A 14,854-nucleotide genomic window follows, 5' to 3' on the forward strand; every position below is an offset into this window, starting at 1 on the left:
AGAGAAGGAGGAAGAAGAAGTTTGTAAGAGACAGGATTAATTTGACACAAAACTTTAAAAGGACCAAGATAGCGTGGTCCCAACTTATAGCTCGGGACACGGAAACGGACATATTTAGCGGAGAGCCATACCTTGTCTCCAGGGGAAAAAATGGGAGGAGCTCTTCTTTTCTTATCTGCGAATCTCTTCATGCGAGAAGAAGCCTGTAAGAGAGAATTTTGGGTCTCTTTCCATATGGTGGAAAGATCACGAGAAATTTCATCCACAGCGGGCAGACCAGAGGGCAAGGGGGTAGGGAGGGGGGGAAGAGGGTGACGGCCGTACACCACGAAAAACGGAGATTTGGAGGAAGATTCAGAGATTCTGAAATTATACGAGAATTCGGCCCAAGGTAGAAGATCTGCCCAGTCATCCTGGCGGGAGGAAACAAAATGTCGTAAATAGTCACCCAAGATCTGGTTAATTCTCTCTACTTGTCCATTGGATTGAGGATGGTATTTCAAAAGTTTATGGAAACCCTTCACTTCAGCCATGTGTTTCTCTGAATTTAGGGAAGCATACTAGGAGTTAAACATGAATAGCTAGAGTAGGGGCTCTATGGACTGGAGAAATTTACACTGTCCCATATCCCCATCTCCAGTTACGGATCATGTTTCTTTGAGTGGAGGTAAGTGTCTTTTCATAATCCTTACTGTACTCTGATATTCAAAGCTATACACAATAACAAAAGTTGGACTATTACTAACCTTATTGTGCCCAACACTCTCCAGCAGCTCTATCCTGTTTTCTGACAATTTGGGCTCTAGCTCTGATCAGGGACCATGCTGGATACAACTTAGTACATGCTCTATCTACGTCCTCTGAAAAACTGGATAACCGTTCCTCTTCATTGGGTTCAATTCACCAACAGGAACACTCAATATGGTATGTTGAGAATGGCATGAACCAGTTCTCAAGGTGGTATTGCCTGCCAGGGGCTTTCTATATGTGCAGGTGGACACCCGAATGTTGTTTGCATTGTTGGTGAGAACAACATTAAGAAAAGGAGAAGCAGATTTATTCCATTTATACGTGAAACTCAAGTTACATGACTGTAATTCACGTATTGGATGAAGTCCAGTTCAGTTTTTTTAAAGTTTTTTTCAAGACTGTAGCATAACAGTCAGTTGAGACAGCTGTTGGCCTTGTTGCGCAATCTGTTGTGACTGCTGGGCGACCACCGTGGTGAGGTCAGCGACAACTGGCAGAGGAACTTCAGCGGGATCCATGGCCGGATCTACTGTCACGATGCCGGCTGGCAGGTGGTGGATCCTCTGTGCCAGAGAGGGATTGGCGTGAACCGTGCTAGAGGATCGGTTCTAAGTCACTACTGGTTTTCACCAGAGCCCGCCGCAAAGCGGGATGGTCTTGCTGCGGCGGTAGTGACCAGGTCGTATCCCCTAGCAACGGCTCAACCTCTCTGGCTGCTGAAGATAGGCGCGGTACAAGGGAGTAGACAGAAGCAAGGTCGGACGTAGCAGAAGGTCGGGGCAGGCAGCAAGGATCGTAGTCAGGGGCAACGGCAGAAGGTCTGGAATCACAGGCAAGGAACACACAAGGAACGCTTTCACTGGCACTAGGGCAACAAGATCCGGCGAGGGAGTGAAGGGGAAGTGAGGTGATATAGGGAAGTGCACAGGTGTAAACACTAATTGGAACCACTGCACCAATCAGCGGTGCAGTGGCCCTTTAAATCGCAAAGACCCGGCGCGCGCGCGCCCTAGGGAGCGGGGCCGCGCGCGCCGGGACAGAACTGACGGGGAGCGAGTCAGGTACGGGAGCCGGGGTGCGCATCGCGAGCGGGCGCTACCCGCATCGCGAATCGCATCCCGGCCGGAGGTGGTAACGCAGCGCCCCGGGTCCGTGGAACCGACCGGGGCGCTGCAGTGAGGGAAGTGTAGCGAGCGCTCCGGGGAGGAGCGGGGACCCGGAGCGCTCGGCGTAACAACGAGCTGTGGCAAGAAGGTTTGCTGTATCTGTCAGCTGTTACGCCGAGCGCTCCGGGTCCCCGCTCCTCCCCGGAGCGCTCGCTACACTCTCCTCACTGCAGCGCTCCGGTCAGTTCCACTGACCCGGGGCGCTGCGATACCGCCTCCAGCCGGGATGCGATTCGTGATGCGGGTAGCGCCCGCTCGCGATGCGCACCCCGGCTCCCGTACCTGACTCGCTCTCCGTCAGTCCTGTCCCGGCGCGCGCGGCCCCGCTCCCTAGGGCGCGCGCGCGCCGGGTCTTTGCGATTTAAAGGGCCACTGCGCCGCTGATTGGCGCAGTGGTTCCAATTAGTGTTATCACCTGTGCACTTCCCTATATCACCTCACTTCCCCTTCACTCCCTCGCCGGATCTTGTTGCCATCGTGCCAGTGAAAGCGTTTCCTTGTGTGTTCCTAGCCTGTGTTCCAGACCTCCTGCCGTTGCCCCTGACTACGATCCTTGCTGCCTGCCCCGACCTTCTGCTACGTCCGACCTTGCTTCTGTCTACTCCCTTGTACCGCGCCTATCTTCAGCAGCCAGAGAGGTTGAGCCGTTGCTAGTGGATACGACCTGGTCACTACCGCCGCAGCAAGACCATCCCGCTTTGCGGCGGGCTCTGGTGAAAACCAGTAGTGACTTAGAACCGATCCACTAGCACGGTCCACGCCAATCCCTCTCTGGCACAGAGGATCCACTACCTGCCAGCCGGCATCGTGACATCAGCGTTGCATCCAGAGCATGGAAGCACTACCAGGAGACAGGCCAGTACATCAGGAGATGTGGAGGAGGCCGTAGGAGGGCAACAACCCAGAAGCAGGACTGCTTCCTTCGCCTTTGTGCAAGGAGGAGCAGGAGGAGCACTGCCAGCGCCCTGCAAAATAACCTCCAGCAGACCACAAATGTGCATGTGTCTACTCAAATGGTCATAAACAGACTCCATGAGGGTGGTATGGGGGCCTGACATCCACAGGTGGGGGTTGTGCTTACAGCCCAACACCGTGCAGGAAGTTTGGCATTTGCCAAAGAACATCAAGATTGGCAAATTCGCCACTGGCGCCCTGTGCTCTTCACAGATGAAAGCAGGATCACACTGAACACATGTGACAGACATGACAGAGTCTGGAGACGCCGTAAAAAACTTTCTGCTGCCTGCAACATAATCCAGCATGACCGGTTTGGCGATGGGTCAGTATTGGTGTGGGGTGGCATTTCTTTGGGGGCCGCACCATGTGCTTGGCAGAGGTAGCCTGACTGCCATTAGGTACCGAGTTGGCAGATGTTTTAGTCCAGGTCTGGGAGGACATCCCTCAGGAGACCATCCGCCACCTCATCAGGAGCATGCCCATTCATTGTAGGGAGGCCATACGGGCATGTGGAGGCCACACACTACTGAGCCTCATTTTGACTTGTTTTAAGGACATTACATCAAAGTTGGATCAGCCTGTAGTGTGGTTTTCCACTTTAATTTTGAGTGTGACTCCATATCCAGACCTCCATGGGTTGATAAATTTGATTTCAATCGATAATTTTTGTGTAATTTTGTTGTCAGCACATTCATCTATGTAAAGACGAAAGTATTTCATACGATTAGTTCATTCAGATCTAGGATGTGTTATCTTAGTGTTCCCTTTATTTTTTGAGCATTGTATGTAGCAAAGTTGTCTGCTTAAATGAGAGATGTGTGGGGAGGCAGCAGGGTATGGAGAAGGGAGTTATAGGTGATAAAGAGTTGTCTGGGGTTGTTTGATAGGTAGGATATGAGGGTAGTGAAGTAGTTCTGTTTAGCAAAAGTGAGTGCAGATTAGAAGGTGAGGAGTGCTAATTTATATGTTGTGAAGTCTTTTGTGGAATGGGTTTTCTTCCAACGCCACTCAGCAGCCTTATAGTCTTGTTTTATCAGGTAAGTGTGTCAGGCAGGGCCGGATTAATGTAGGGGCTGATGGAGCTGCAGCTCCAGGCCCCTACTATAATAGGCCCAGCCGGCCGCTAAAAAGGCCGCCGAGGAGCGGAGCCACCCGCGCTGAAAGACCGCGAGAGAACGGAGTTTAAATCCTCTCTACTCTCGCAACTCTGGACATCCCTGTGTCCCGAAAGATCTTTCTGGGACACAATGATGTCCCGGCGGTTAACTCTCTGCGGCAGTCCCTGCGTTAACTTTAAAAACGCAGGGGCCACTGGGAGGTGGCGCACGCAGGGACATCACTGACGTCCCGTGCGTGCGCCCATGGCAACAGCAGGGCGGAGCGGAGCAGCGAGGAGGAGGACGCGCGTGCATGGTAAGTTACCTGTATGTTGTACGTCATTTTCAGTGTTCCGACCACCACTCCTCCGATCCCGGGACCTACTGCTATGGCCTGTGGAGGAGTGGTGGTCGGAACACTGAAGTGGGGCAGTACACAGGCATATACACTGTATATGGCTGGAGGCTGTATGTCTGTGGGGGAACTGTACTGCACCTAATGTGGGGAGATATACTGCCCCTAATGTGGGGAGCTATACTGCACCTAATGTGGGGGAACTATACTGCACTTAATGTGGGGGAACTATACTGCACCTAATGTGGGGGACCTATACTGCACCTAATGTGGGGGAACTATACTGCACCTAATGTGGGGAAACTATACTGCACCTATTGTGGGGAAATATACTGCACCTAATGTGGGGGGAATTATACTGCACCTAATGTGGGGGAACTATACTGCACCTAATGTGGGGGAACAATACTGTACCTAATGAGGGGAACTATACTGATCCTAATGTTGGGAACTATACTGAACCTAATGTGGGGAAACTATACTGCACCTAAAGTGGGGGAACTATACTGCACCTAATGTGGGGAACTATACTGCACCCAATGTGGAGAACTATACTGCACCTAATGTGGAGAACTATACTGCACCTAATGTGGGGGGGAACTATACTGCACCTAATGTGGGGGACTATACTGCACCTAATGTGAGGAGCTATACTGCACCTAATGTGGGAAGCTATACTGCACCTAATGTGGGGGAACAATACGCTCCGCCCTTCAATGCAAGCCTACGGGAGGGGGCGTGACAGCTGTAGGCTTGCATTGAGGGGTGGAGCGTGACATCACACAGGGGTGGAGGCGTGACGTCACACGCCGCCGGCCCGGTGGTCGCCTGTAATCAGTCCCGGAGCGAACACGCTCCTGGGACTGATTACAAACGGTGTGCCGCGTGCATGATCCCAGGGGTCCCCAGCGACGGGACTCCCGCGATCAGGCATCTTATCCCCTATCCTTTGGATAGAGGAAAAGATGTGTAAGCACCAGAGAACCCCTTTAAAGGAGTACTGCAGCCTAATACAACTTTTCCCCTTGCGGGGAGTCTGATGCTGGGACGCCCCATGATCTTCTGTACGGGGCCTGGCTTTCCCGGTGCAGGAGGCGAGTTGGCCGCAGCAAGACGTCGGGGCCAACGTGCCCCCTCCATGTATCTCTATGGGAGAGGTGGAGATGCAGCATGTGATGTACTAATATGGGCAACAAACAAGTTGTGGCTGAAAACAGTCTTCATGGCTGGATGGAGAAGATAATGTGACCATTATACAGTAAAAATTTCTGTGACTCTTCCTATCTAGACCACTTTTTTTTTTATGAATTTCTCCTATTATAGTCTGTCTAGCTGCCCCTCTATAAGTATCCATTTTTTTTTCTAGCAAATTTTGCAGCAGGAACCCCTTTAAAAGGATCACACTTATATGCACTTATATAATCTTGAAGCAGAATCTGGTCAGAAATGGAGGGGGGGGGGGGGGGGGGGCATGCTGCAAACCAGGAATAAGATAAGTAGACATGCCGGGGAACACCTCCCGGTTCTGAAGGTATGAGGTATTTTATTGCCATCTGACAGATTCCTGAATCCGGCAAATGGTTGTGCATCTAATTATGATGCACTGTGGTGCTAGCAACAACAAACCAACCATAAAAAGATGTATGATGAGCCCCCCTAAGGAATGTATACATATCAATACATAGTGTTTATAGAAATGACAATAGGCCATCTTTAACTAGCATTCTATTAACTTTTTGTGAGAGGACCATCCCCATAAAAGACCACTATATTACACAACTTGAGGTGGTTGGCTCAAAGACGTTTTACTGTATAGCACTATTTAGTAAGTGCATAAATATTATTATTAGACATGTTATGACAAATACAATAAAGGAGAACTGTCATGCGAAAAACGTATCCCCTATCCAATCGCTGGTCGTTGCTTGCACATCTCCCCGTGTTATTGGGTGACAAGTGGTGGCGGTTAGGAGCCACATGAATGATCTACAGACCATTTGTGTGGCCCTTCCTGCGCAATGCTTGAGCCTTATAATAGGCTGTAAGAGATTGATGCCCTTTTTAGCCAGAATTGGGCTGTCATGTCCTAAGGCCCCATTTACACAACGGAAACTCTGCCTGCTTGAAGCAGAATCCCATTAATCCCATTGGAATTCTGCTACATAATTCAATATACATGTTGGAAACTCTGTAGCTGAATTTCTAATGAGAAAACTGGTTTTGCCAGAAAACTGAAAATGCACAATCTTCTGGTGAAATGTGCCGATGAAGTCAAGAGACCAAGTTATAGTGAATAGGACGGCACTTAATTTCCCCACGGACATTAGGTACTGATCTTGGAGGAGGCAGCTGTAAGCAGAATCTGACAGCTATTTCCTCCTTGTGGAAATGCTGGGTGGAATTTTTGTGTGAACAGGGCCTCAAAGTTGCTTGTTTTGTAACTATACTTTCTTTCATATACGGTTTCGAAGGGTGGTGGGTAAGGTGGAGCAGAACGTATGCATTGGGGCGGTGCCCGTGTTAAAGGAGAACTATCATGTAGGAAAATGTATCTGCTATTCAAAGGATAGGGGATAAGTATCTCAGACCCTTCGCGATCTCCTGCACGGCACCGCGGCAGTCCCTAGGAAGGAAGTGTGTCAACCCGCGATCGAGGCGGCAGCCGACGCGCCCCCTCCATGTATTTCTATGGGAGAGCCGGAGATACCCGAATGCTGTATCTCCTGCTCTCCCATAGAGATACATGATCGTGGCATGTTGGCCACGCTTTGGAGCGGGTCGACACACCCCGTTCCTGGGGAGAGCCCCATGCAGTATAGGGAGAGCAGGGAAAAAAAGAGCAGAGATGGCGCTCACATAGTGAAGTACGTTTTCAAAGGGTTAATCAGGAAAAGGATGAAATAGTGCTCACCTTATTGTGTTGTGCTGGCAGGCACAACACTGTGGAACGCTTTAAGTATATGTGTCGGGAGGCAGCCGGCCGTCGGTCCCGCTTAGCAAGCGGGCCGGAACAGATATACAGATGTGGATTCTGGGTTGCCTTGCGGGGCTGGCCAGATGTTTGGGAAAAATCCGACTTGATGGCTTTGTAGGCGCTCGCCCGAGGATGACACTGAGTCAGTTGAGATTTTTGAGGCTTTATTTTGTGAATAAACAACGCGTTTCGAGGGGGCAGCCCTCTTCGTCAGGTTTATAGCAAGACAGTACGTTATGCAGTTATTTATATACATTAGATTTCAAATTCTGGCGGGAGAGAAATCTAATGTATATAAATAACTGTATAACGTACTGTCTTGCTATAAACCCGATGAAGAGGGGTGCCCCCTCGAAACGCGTTGTTTATTCACGAAATAAAGCCTCAAAAATCTCAACTGACTCAGTGTCATCCTCGGGCGAGCGCCTACAAAGCCATCAAGTCGGATTTTCCTGGACATCCGGCGAGCCCCGCAAGGCAACCCAGGTTCCACATCTGTATCCATGCAGGATAGGGGATGTTGTCCTGCATGATAGTTCTCTTTTAAACTGGGGGAGATTTATCAGAATCTGTGTAGAGGAAGAGTGGTGCAGTTGCCCATAGCAACCAATCAGATTACTTCTTTAATTTTTAGATTTGGTAGTCTGGTTGGTTGCTATGGGCAACTGCACCACTCTTCCTCTATACAGGTATAGATAAATCTGACCACCGATCTAATTCCTTCCCCTACACACCTCACTAAAAACTGAACCTTGCGCATGCGTGGTACAGTAACCAGCGCAGCGTGAACGCGCCCCTCAGCTGCGGGCGCGCAGTGTCTGGAAAGCACTGGGACAGCGCTTCTCTCTCATTGGTCCGCACGGTTTCCTGCGTTGTTCCGATTGGTCGTCCAAGTCGCGCCAGTTCGATTGCAGAGTTCTGTGTGTCCGGGGTTCGGGTGTTTTGGCGCCAGGATCGTTGCTTTCGTCATTAGCGCGGTACAGGAAGCATGGCCCCGGTGTCCAGCGGAGACAGCCAGCACCACGGTAACGGGGAGGAGGCGGGGACACGTGTGCTTATATAGTGCTGGAATAACCGGGTGCCGAGGCCAGCTGTACCCGGTGTGTGATAGGAGCTCCAGAGGATTGGGAAGCCTCTCCCCTGCCGTCACCGCTGACATACATTATACCGGTGTTTCCCTACCAGTGTGCCTCCAGCTGCTGCAAAACTGCTGCAGCCGAAGGCTGTCCGGGCATGCTGGGAGTTGTAGTTTTGCGACCGCTGGAGGGACACTGCTTGGGAAATACTGTATAAAGCGGAGTTCTGCTGTGGCGAGTGCTACTTTTGTTTGTTCTTCATAGTCCGGGGGCACTGCTGGTCCCAGCATAGTCCGGGGGCACTGCTGGTCCCAGCATAGTCCGGGGGCACTGCTGGTCCCAGCATAGTCCGGGGGCACTGCTGGTCCCAGCATAGTCCGGGGGCACTGCTGGTCCCAGCATAGTCCTGGGGGGCGCAGTGGTGATGACCCCTCAGCAGTCCGGGTACTTATGTGTGACCTATGTTGCGATCTGTCACTGCGAAGCCCTAGCCAGATAGATGCAGTGCCAGCCCTGTGAAGTGATAGGCCATTCTGTTGACCTATGGGCCCGTTGCTCACCCATCGCATGTTGGATTGGTAGTTCGCTCTATATGCACAGTGGTAGAAGAGAGCTATGAATGAGCGCTCAGCGCCATAGACTATGGATGGCGAAGCAGGTCACATGCTTCACTGACATTGCATTTAAAAGGAGTACTGTGGTGCAGGAAAGTTCATCCCCTATCCAAAGTATAGGGGATAAGTGCTTGATCCTGGGGGTCCGACTGCTGTGACCCCCATGAGCTCATGCAATTTCTGTGCAAGGAGACTCTGTCCCTGCACGAAGTGGTGGTCATTGTGCTCCCTCTGGTGCAGAGTATTCCTGCTCCGTTCTGCCCGGGCTGCAAAAAATGAAAATAAACCATCACTCACCTTCCTGGGTTCCCGCGGAGCGCCACTACAGCTGATCGGTCCTCCGGTCCATCCTCTTCATACTTCCGTGTAAACGAAGTGTCACATGGCGCTCAGCCTATTACGGGCCGAGGCAGAACATTGCAGTGGCCGGCGATAGGCTGAGCGCCATGTGACGCTTCGTTCACACGGAAGTATGAAGAAGATGTACCAGAGGACCGATCAGCTGTAGGGGTGCTCCGCGGGAACCCAGTAACGTGAGTGATGGTTTATTTTCATTTTTTTGCAGCCCGGGCAGAACGGAGTAGGAGTACTCTGCACCAGAGTACTCCTTTAAAGGAGTATTCCAGCGCAAAAAAAGTGTATCCCCTATCCAAAGGATAGGGGATAAGTTATAGATCGTGGGGGTTCCGAGCGCTGGGGCCCCCCGGGATCTATAACTTATTCCCTATCCTTCGGATAGGGGATAAGTTACATTGCACTACAGATGTCCTTTCAGGTTTCTCCAGCTCTCCCATAGAGATACCTGAATGCTGTTTCTCTGGCTCTCCCACAGAGAAGATGCATGCAGGTGTCTGCCATAGCTTCTTGCAGGGGGGGGGGCCTACACAGCACCGTTCATGGATAGGGGAAAAGATGTTAGATCGTGGGGGTCATACCGCTGGGGACTCCCGCAATCTCTGCTGCGACACCCCTGTCATTCGGTGCACTGAGGGAACTCCACTCCGCTAGCCGTCAGGCCCCATGAATGGAGGGAGCGTGACGTCACGGACGCATAAGCTGCAAGCTTTCGTGTTCCGGATGCCACCACTGCCGGCGTGGAGATCGTGGGGGTCCTCAGTGGCGGCACTCCTGCGATCTATCATCTTATCCCCTATCCTTTTGGATAGGCGATAAGGATTCTTTCACACTGTAAAAACACTTATGTTATGAACGCCTGTTAGGAAATCGGCAGGTATACAGCCGGTACAAAATCACTAACGGCCGTGAGAAAATCCCATTATAGTCTTTGGGATTTTTCTAATAGCCGTTTTAACCCGTTATCGCCAGTTATTAATAACGGACAATATTTTGTGATGGGTGAATGAACGGGAGAAATAGTGCATGCGCTAATTCTCCCGTTACTATCGCCCATCACAAAATAACTGCCGTTATTAATAATGGGCGATAACAGGTTAAAACGGCTATTAGAAAAATCCCATAGACTATAATGGGATTTTGTACCGGCCGTATAAATGCCGATTTCCAGGCTTTTTATAACGGGCATTCATAATGGAAGTATTTTTATAGTGTGAAAGGGGCCTAAGAAGTTTTCAGCGGAGTACCCCTTTAATCTCCTGCTTTTGGGCTTGGAAGAAGTGGGATAATTCCCAGTCTGGGATTGGTGGTCAGCCCCCCATGATCTAATATGAATGACCAATCCAATGGACAGGTGATAAATGCTTCACCCTGGAGCCCCCCTTAAAGCTTTAGACCAGGCATAGGCAACCTTTGGCACTGTGGATATTTTGGACTACATCTCCCATGATTCTTTGGCAGCATTTTGGCTGTATGGCATCATGGAAGATGTAGCCTAAAACATCTGCAGTGCCAAAGCCTGCCTTAGACCTAATGCTTGAGGCTGCATCTGCAAGAAATATGGACATCATCATCGTTGGGATTTGCGCACGGTACAGGTCTGTCATGGAGGGGACCGGTCTCCAGGTGATCAAGCTGTCTTGCTTGAGATTTTGTAAAAACAAGGGGGGATTTATTACTGTGTGTTTAGCTACACGTTTTAAAAACCAATTTACCATGCTCAAGTTATGTGTACATGCGACTAATTTATCGAAAGTCGCATGCGGTGTGATATTTAGTGCATATGTGGGATTCTCCTTTTGTGAAGTTGTTGCACGCCAGTGAAAATATTGCTGCTATTGGTTTGTGACATTTGAAGCACTCTGCGATACAATTTGTGCCATTTGGTGAAAAGTCGCATACAATAGATTCACAACCACTACAGGGGGCAAAATTGTTTTAAGTAAGCAAGTTTGTCAAAAAGGACTTCAGGACAAAAAGTCGCAAAACCATCAATACACACCATAAAATGTGTTAAATACTTTGATATATTCCTCAGAGTTTATAACCTGAGACCACAGAGTCGGCATTGTTCTATATTCTTTTTTTGATATTTTGGCAGAAAGTAATGTCAGCTGCCTTGTAGCTTCTTGGCTACTAGCAGAGTTCCTAAAACTCTGTGGGGGGTATTCATGAAAAGTGGAGGTGGTGCACGACTTTTCACTCCATTAATTCACGTGTTGAAAACTGTGTACCTGCACCAAATTTATTACATGGCATGTGATAAATCTGGTGCTGATCACATTTCTTTGATGTGGCTTTGTTTGCGACTTTTAACCCGTGTGACAAAATGTGCAATTTTTTTTATTTATTTATGCTGTCCACATTCAGTTTCTAAGCCAACTGAGGACTGGTTTAGAATTGTGCCTGAATAGCCTAAAAAGTAACTGCACTAAAAATAGACAAACTACAGCCAAAATAATGGAGTAAAAGGTTTGATACATACCCCCCCCCCCCTGAGACACTACTAGTTGCTTTATATTATCCACTAACATTGTAAGGAAAAAGTAATTTATGAACAAAATCTCTAAGTGACATTTTGTGGGCCCTTATGCTATACTAATACTGGTTCCTGGAGAATTTTTACCTAGTCTTGTTTCACTGTCTCGGTACAGCACAAATGTGATGTAACAACTTATCTTATTTTGTTGGCAGATATGGCAGACTCTAGCAGTTTCGCTGCAACTCGTTCTCGACGAGAAAAAACTGAGAAAAAAGGCCGTAAGGAAGCATTAGAAAGACTTAAAAAAGCTAAATCTGGTGAAAAAGTCAAATATGAGGTAAATGTTTTTTACATGTGCATTGCATCTTCCATGACTTCATTTTGCTACTGTCAAAGTTATCAGTAGGTAAAAGAAAAACAAGAGACTGGAGGGGGCGCCATGTGTGACACCGTATGGGTAGTGTGGATTGAGAAGCAGTGGGGCATGCAAAGCCCCTAGGTAGTGGCTGCTCACCTTAGAGCAAGTTAAAACTTTCGTATCAACCCACATACAAAGGAGCTGGAACCGCTGCTAAGCCTGAGGTTGCAAGAGAGGTAGAACCGTTTTCTGGGAGTGGATAGGTAGTAGTTGAGCAAAAAAACCTTGAAGTGGTGCTGCTGGTTCCAAAGGTGAAAGTAGCAAACCAAAGCCAGAGATGTAGGTATACAAAACACTGGAAGGTTTATTAACACACAAAACAATAAAAAGGTGATTACGGGTTTCGGGAGGAGCCCTCAATTCATCAGATCAAGGTCTGATCTAAGGAATGGAGGGCTGCTCCTGAAACCCGTAATCCCCTTTTTATTGTTTTATGTGTTAATAAACCTTCCAGTGTTTTGTATACCTACATCTCTGGCTTTGGTTTGCTACTTTCACCTTTGGAACCAGCAGCACCACTTCAAGGTTTTTTTGCTCAACTACTACCTACTGTCAAAGTTGCCCTTTATGACGAGGTAGCCAAAGCAAAGTCTTGGATTTCTGAGAATACAAACTAAATACAGAATAAATGTTATAATAAACCCATGCCTCTTAGAAATGCTAGTAGCTCTTACCTATATACAATAGCAAGAGTACAAGTAATACAGATAGTGTACAAAACATATGACTGCTTACAGAGATATTGTAAGTGCTTTGTTAGTCTGCACATGTGCTAATCCTATATAGGTAAGAGAACAAGTTATTTTGGACTTTAAATAGAGCAATAGGGGAGATTTACTCAACACAATTCTACCAAGAAGTTGAGTTTTATAATGTGTATTAAAGTTTGCAATATTTTTGGGTTCAAAATAGTTTATGTCACCAAATATATCTCTATTTTTGTTTTCCATTAGTAGCAGTTACTGAAAGTAATAGTTGGTAACCACTATGTTTAGTTTCTGACATGCTGACCAACTTGTTAAACAGCTCATAAATAGATGCCCTCCTGATATACTATTACTCTCATCTGCTTTGTGAACACAGAGCAACACCACATATGCAGAACTAAGGCTGTGGTGGCATTAGTAGTGAATGCCATCATTGTATCTGCTAAGTGCCCCTGTTCACCCATTGGAGGCCAAAATGGTGTATTTTTGGTATCTGTTGAGCCAGTATAATTTCTTTAAGGATGACTATTAGAGATGAGTGAAGTTACAGTGATTCGATTTGTCACGAACGTTGGCTGACTTCAGCCTGCATAAATGAGTTCAGCTTTCAGGTGTGCGGTGGGCTGGAGACTCTCTCCTAGGACTGTTTCCACCTTTTCCAGCCCACCGGAGCACCTGAAAGTTGAACTAATTTATGCAGGCTAAAGTCAGCAACTGCTGAGCCGAGAAGTTCGTGACAAATCGAATTACTGTAAGTTCGCTTATCTCTAACTAGCTGATTACCCGGCGTTGCCCGGTTTTTCCTTCCAAATCCTTTTTGGGGAGGAAAATAAACAAAGGAGGAAGCTTTTGACCTCCTATCCCGTCCTCCTATCCCGTCCTCCTATCCCGTCCTCCTATCCCGTCCTCCTATCCCGTCCTCCTATCCCGTCCTCCTATCCCGTCTCCTCTATCCCGTCCTCCTATCCCGTCCGTCCTATCCCGTCCTCCTATCCCGTCTCTCCTCCTCCGATCACGTCTCGTCCTATCCCGTCCTCCTATCCCGTCCTCCTATCCCGTCCTCCTATCCCGTCCTCCTATCCCGTCCTCCTATCCCGTCCTCTAATATGTGTACCAGGTATTGAAATAGTTCCAGCTGTACAGAAATTATATGGGAACATACATTTCCCATTGATTTGCATAGGACTTTAAACAAAAACCCTGACCCTCACAAATGGGGGTAGTTTAGGGTTAAATTTACTATCCTATATTTTAAGTGGACATATAAGTAACATGTGACCAAGTATTATTGAAATATCTCCAGCCGTTTGGAAGTTATGCAGTAACATATATTTCCCATTGACTTGTATGGGACTTTAAACATAAACCCCGCCGCCTATGTTTGTTGTTGACATATAAGTAACATGTGCGCCAAGTTTCATGTTAATATCTTTAGCCGTTTGAAAGTTTTTGTGGAACATACACACACACACACACACACACACACCACACACACACACACACGTTGAGTTTTATATATATATAGATATAGATAGATAGATGGGAGCTAGTGCGCCTGCGTCATGAGCGCTCCCAGCCCTCTCCATCCCCTTTATCATAGACTTCGTTTGGAGAGAGGAGATTGGAGGTGCGCACATTCAGACAAGTGAGGGGGTGATGCCACCATTCTGATCAGGCATCGGTGGTCCACCTGTCATTCTGAACACTGATGGTAATACCCCTTTAACTTTGATTGGAGACGTGCCACTTGTTAAAATCTCAAGCTCCCATTGAAAATAGAAAATACCATGACTCAGAGCTGCACTTGGGTGCATTTTTCGCTCATGTGCGCTTGCCCTAAATGACCTTGCCCACAGTGATTGATAGCTTTCCCTGTAATTGTGAGCATCTCTGTTTAAATGGAC

The 14,854-nt window shown here is 48.2% G+C and overlaps 1 protein-coding gene across 1 annotated transcript in view; it reads left to right on the top strand.

Moving 5' to 3' along the window:
• Window positions 1–8,096: 8,096 nt before the first annotated feature.
• Window positions 8,097–14,854, top strand: part of POLA1 (DNA polymerase alpha 1, catalytic subunit) — a gene marked incomplete in the record, with an annotated part of 464,240 nt that continues 457,482 nt past the window's right edge. The window contains 2 exon segments of the mRNA XM_056558791.1: window positions 8,097–8,324; window positions 12,038–12,162. Of these exon segments, the coding sequence (XP_056414766.1) occupies window positions 8,288–8,324; window positions 12,038–12,162 (162 nt within the window).

The sequence above is a fragment of the Hyla sarda genome, chromosome 2 (assembly GCF_029499605.1).
Source record: "Hyla sarda isolate aHylSar1 chromosome 2, aHylSar1.hap1, whole genome shotgun sequence".
NCBI classification, from domain to species: Eukaryota; Metazoa; Chordata; class Amphibia; order Anura; family Hylidae; genus Hyla; species Hyla sarda.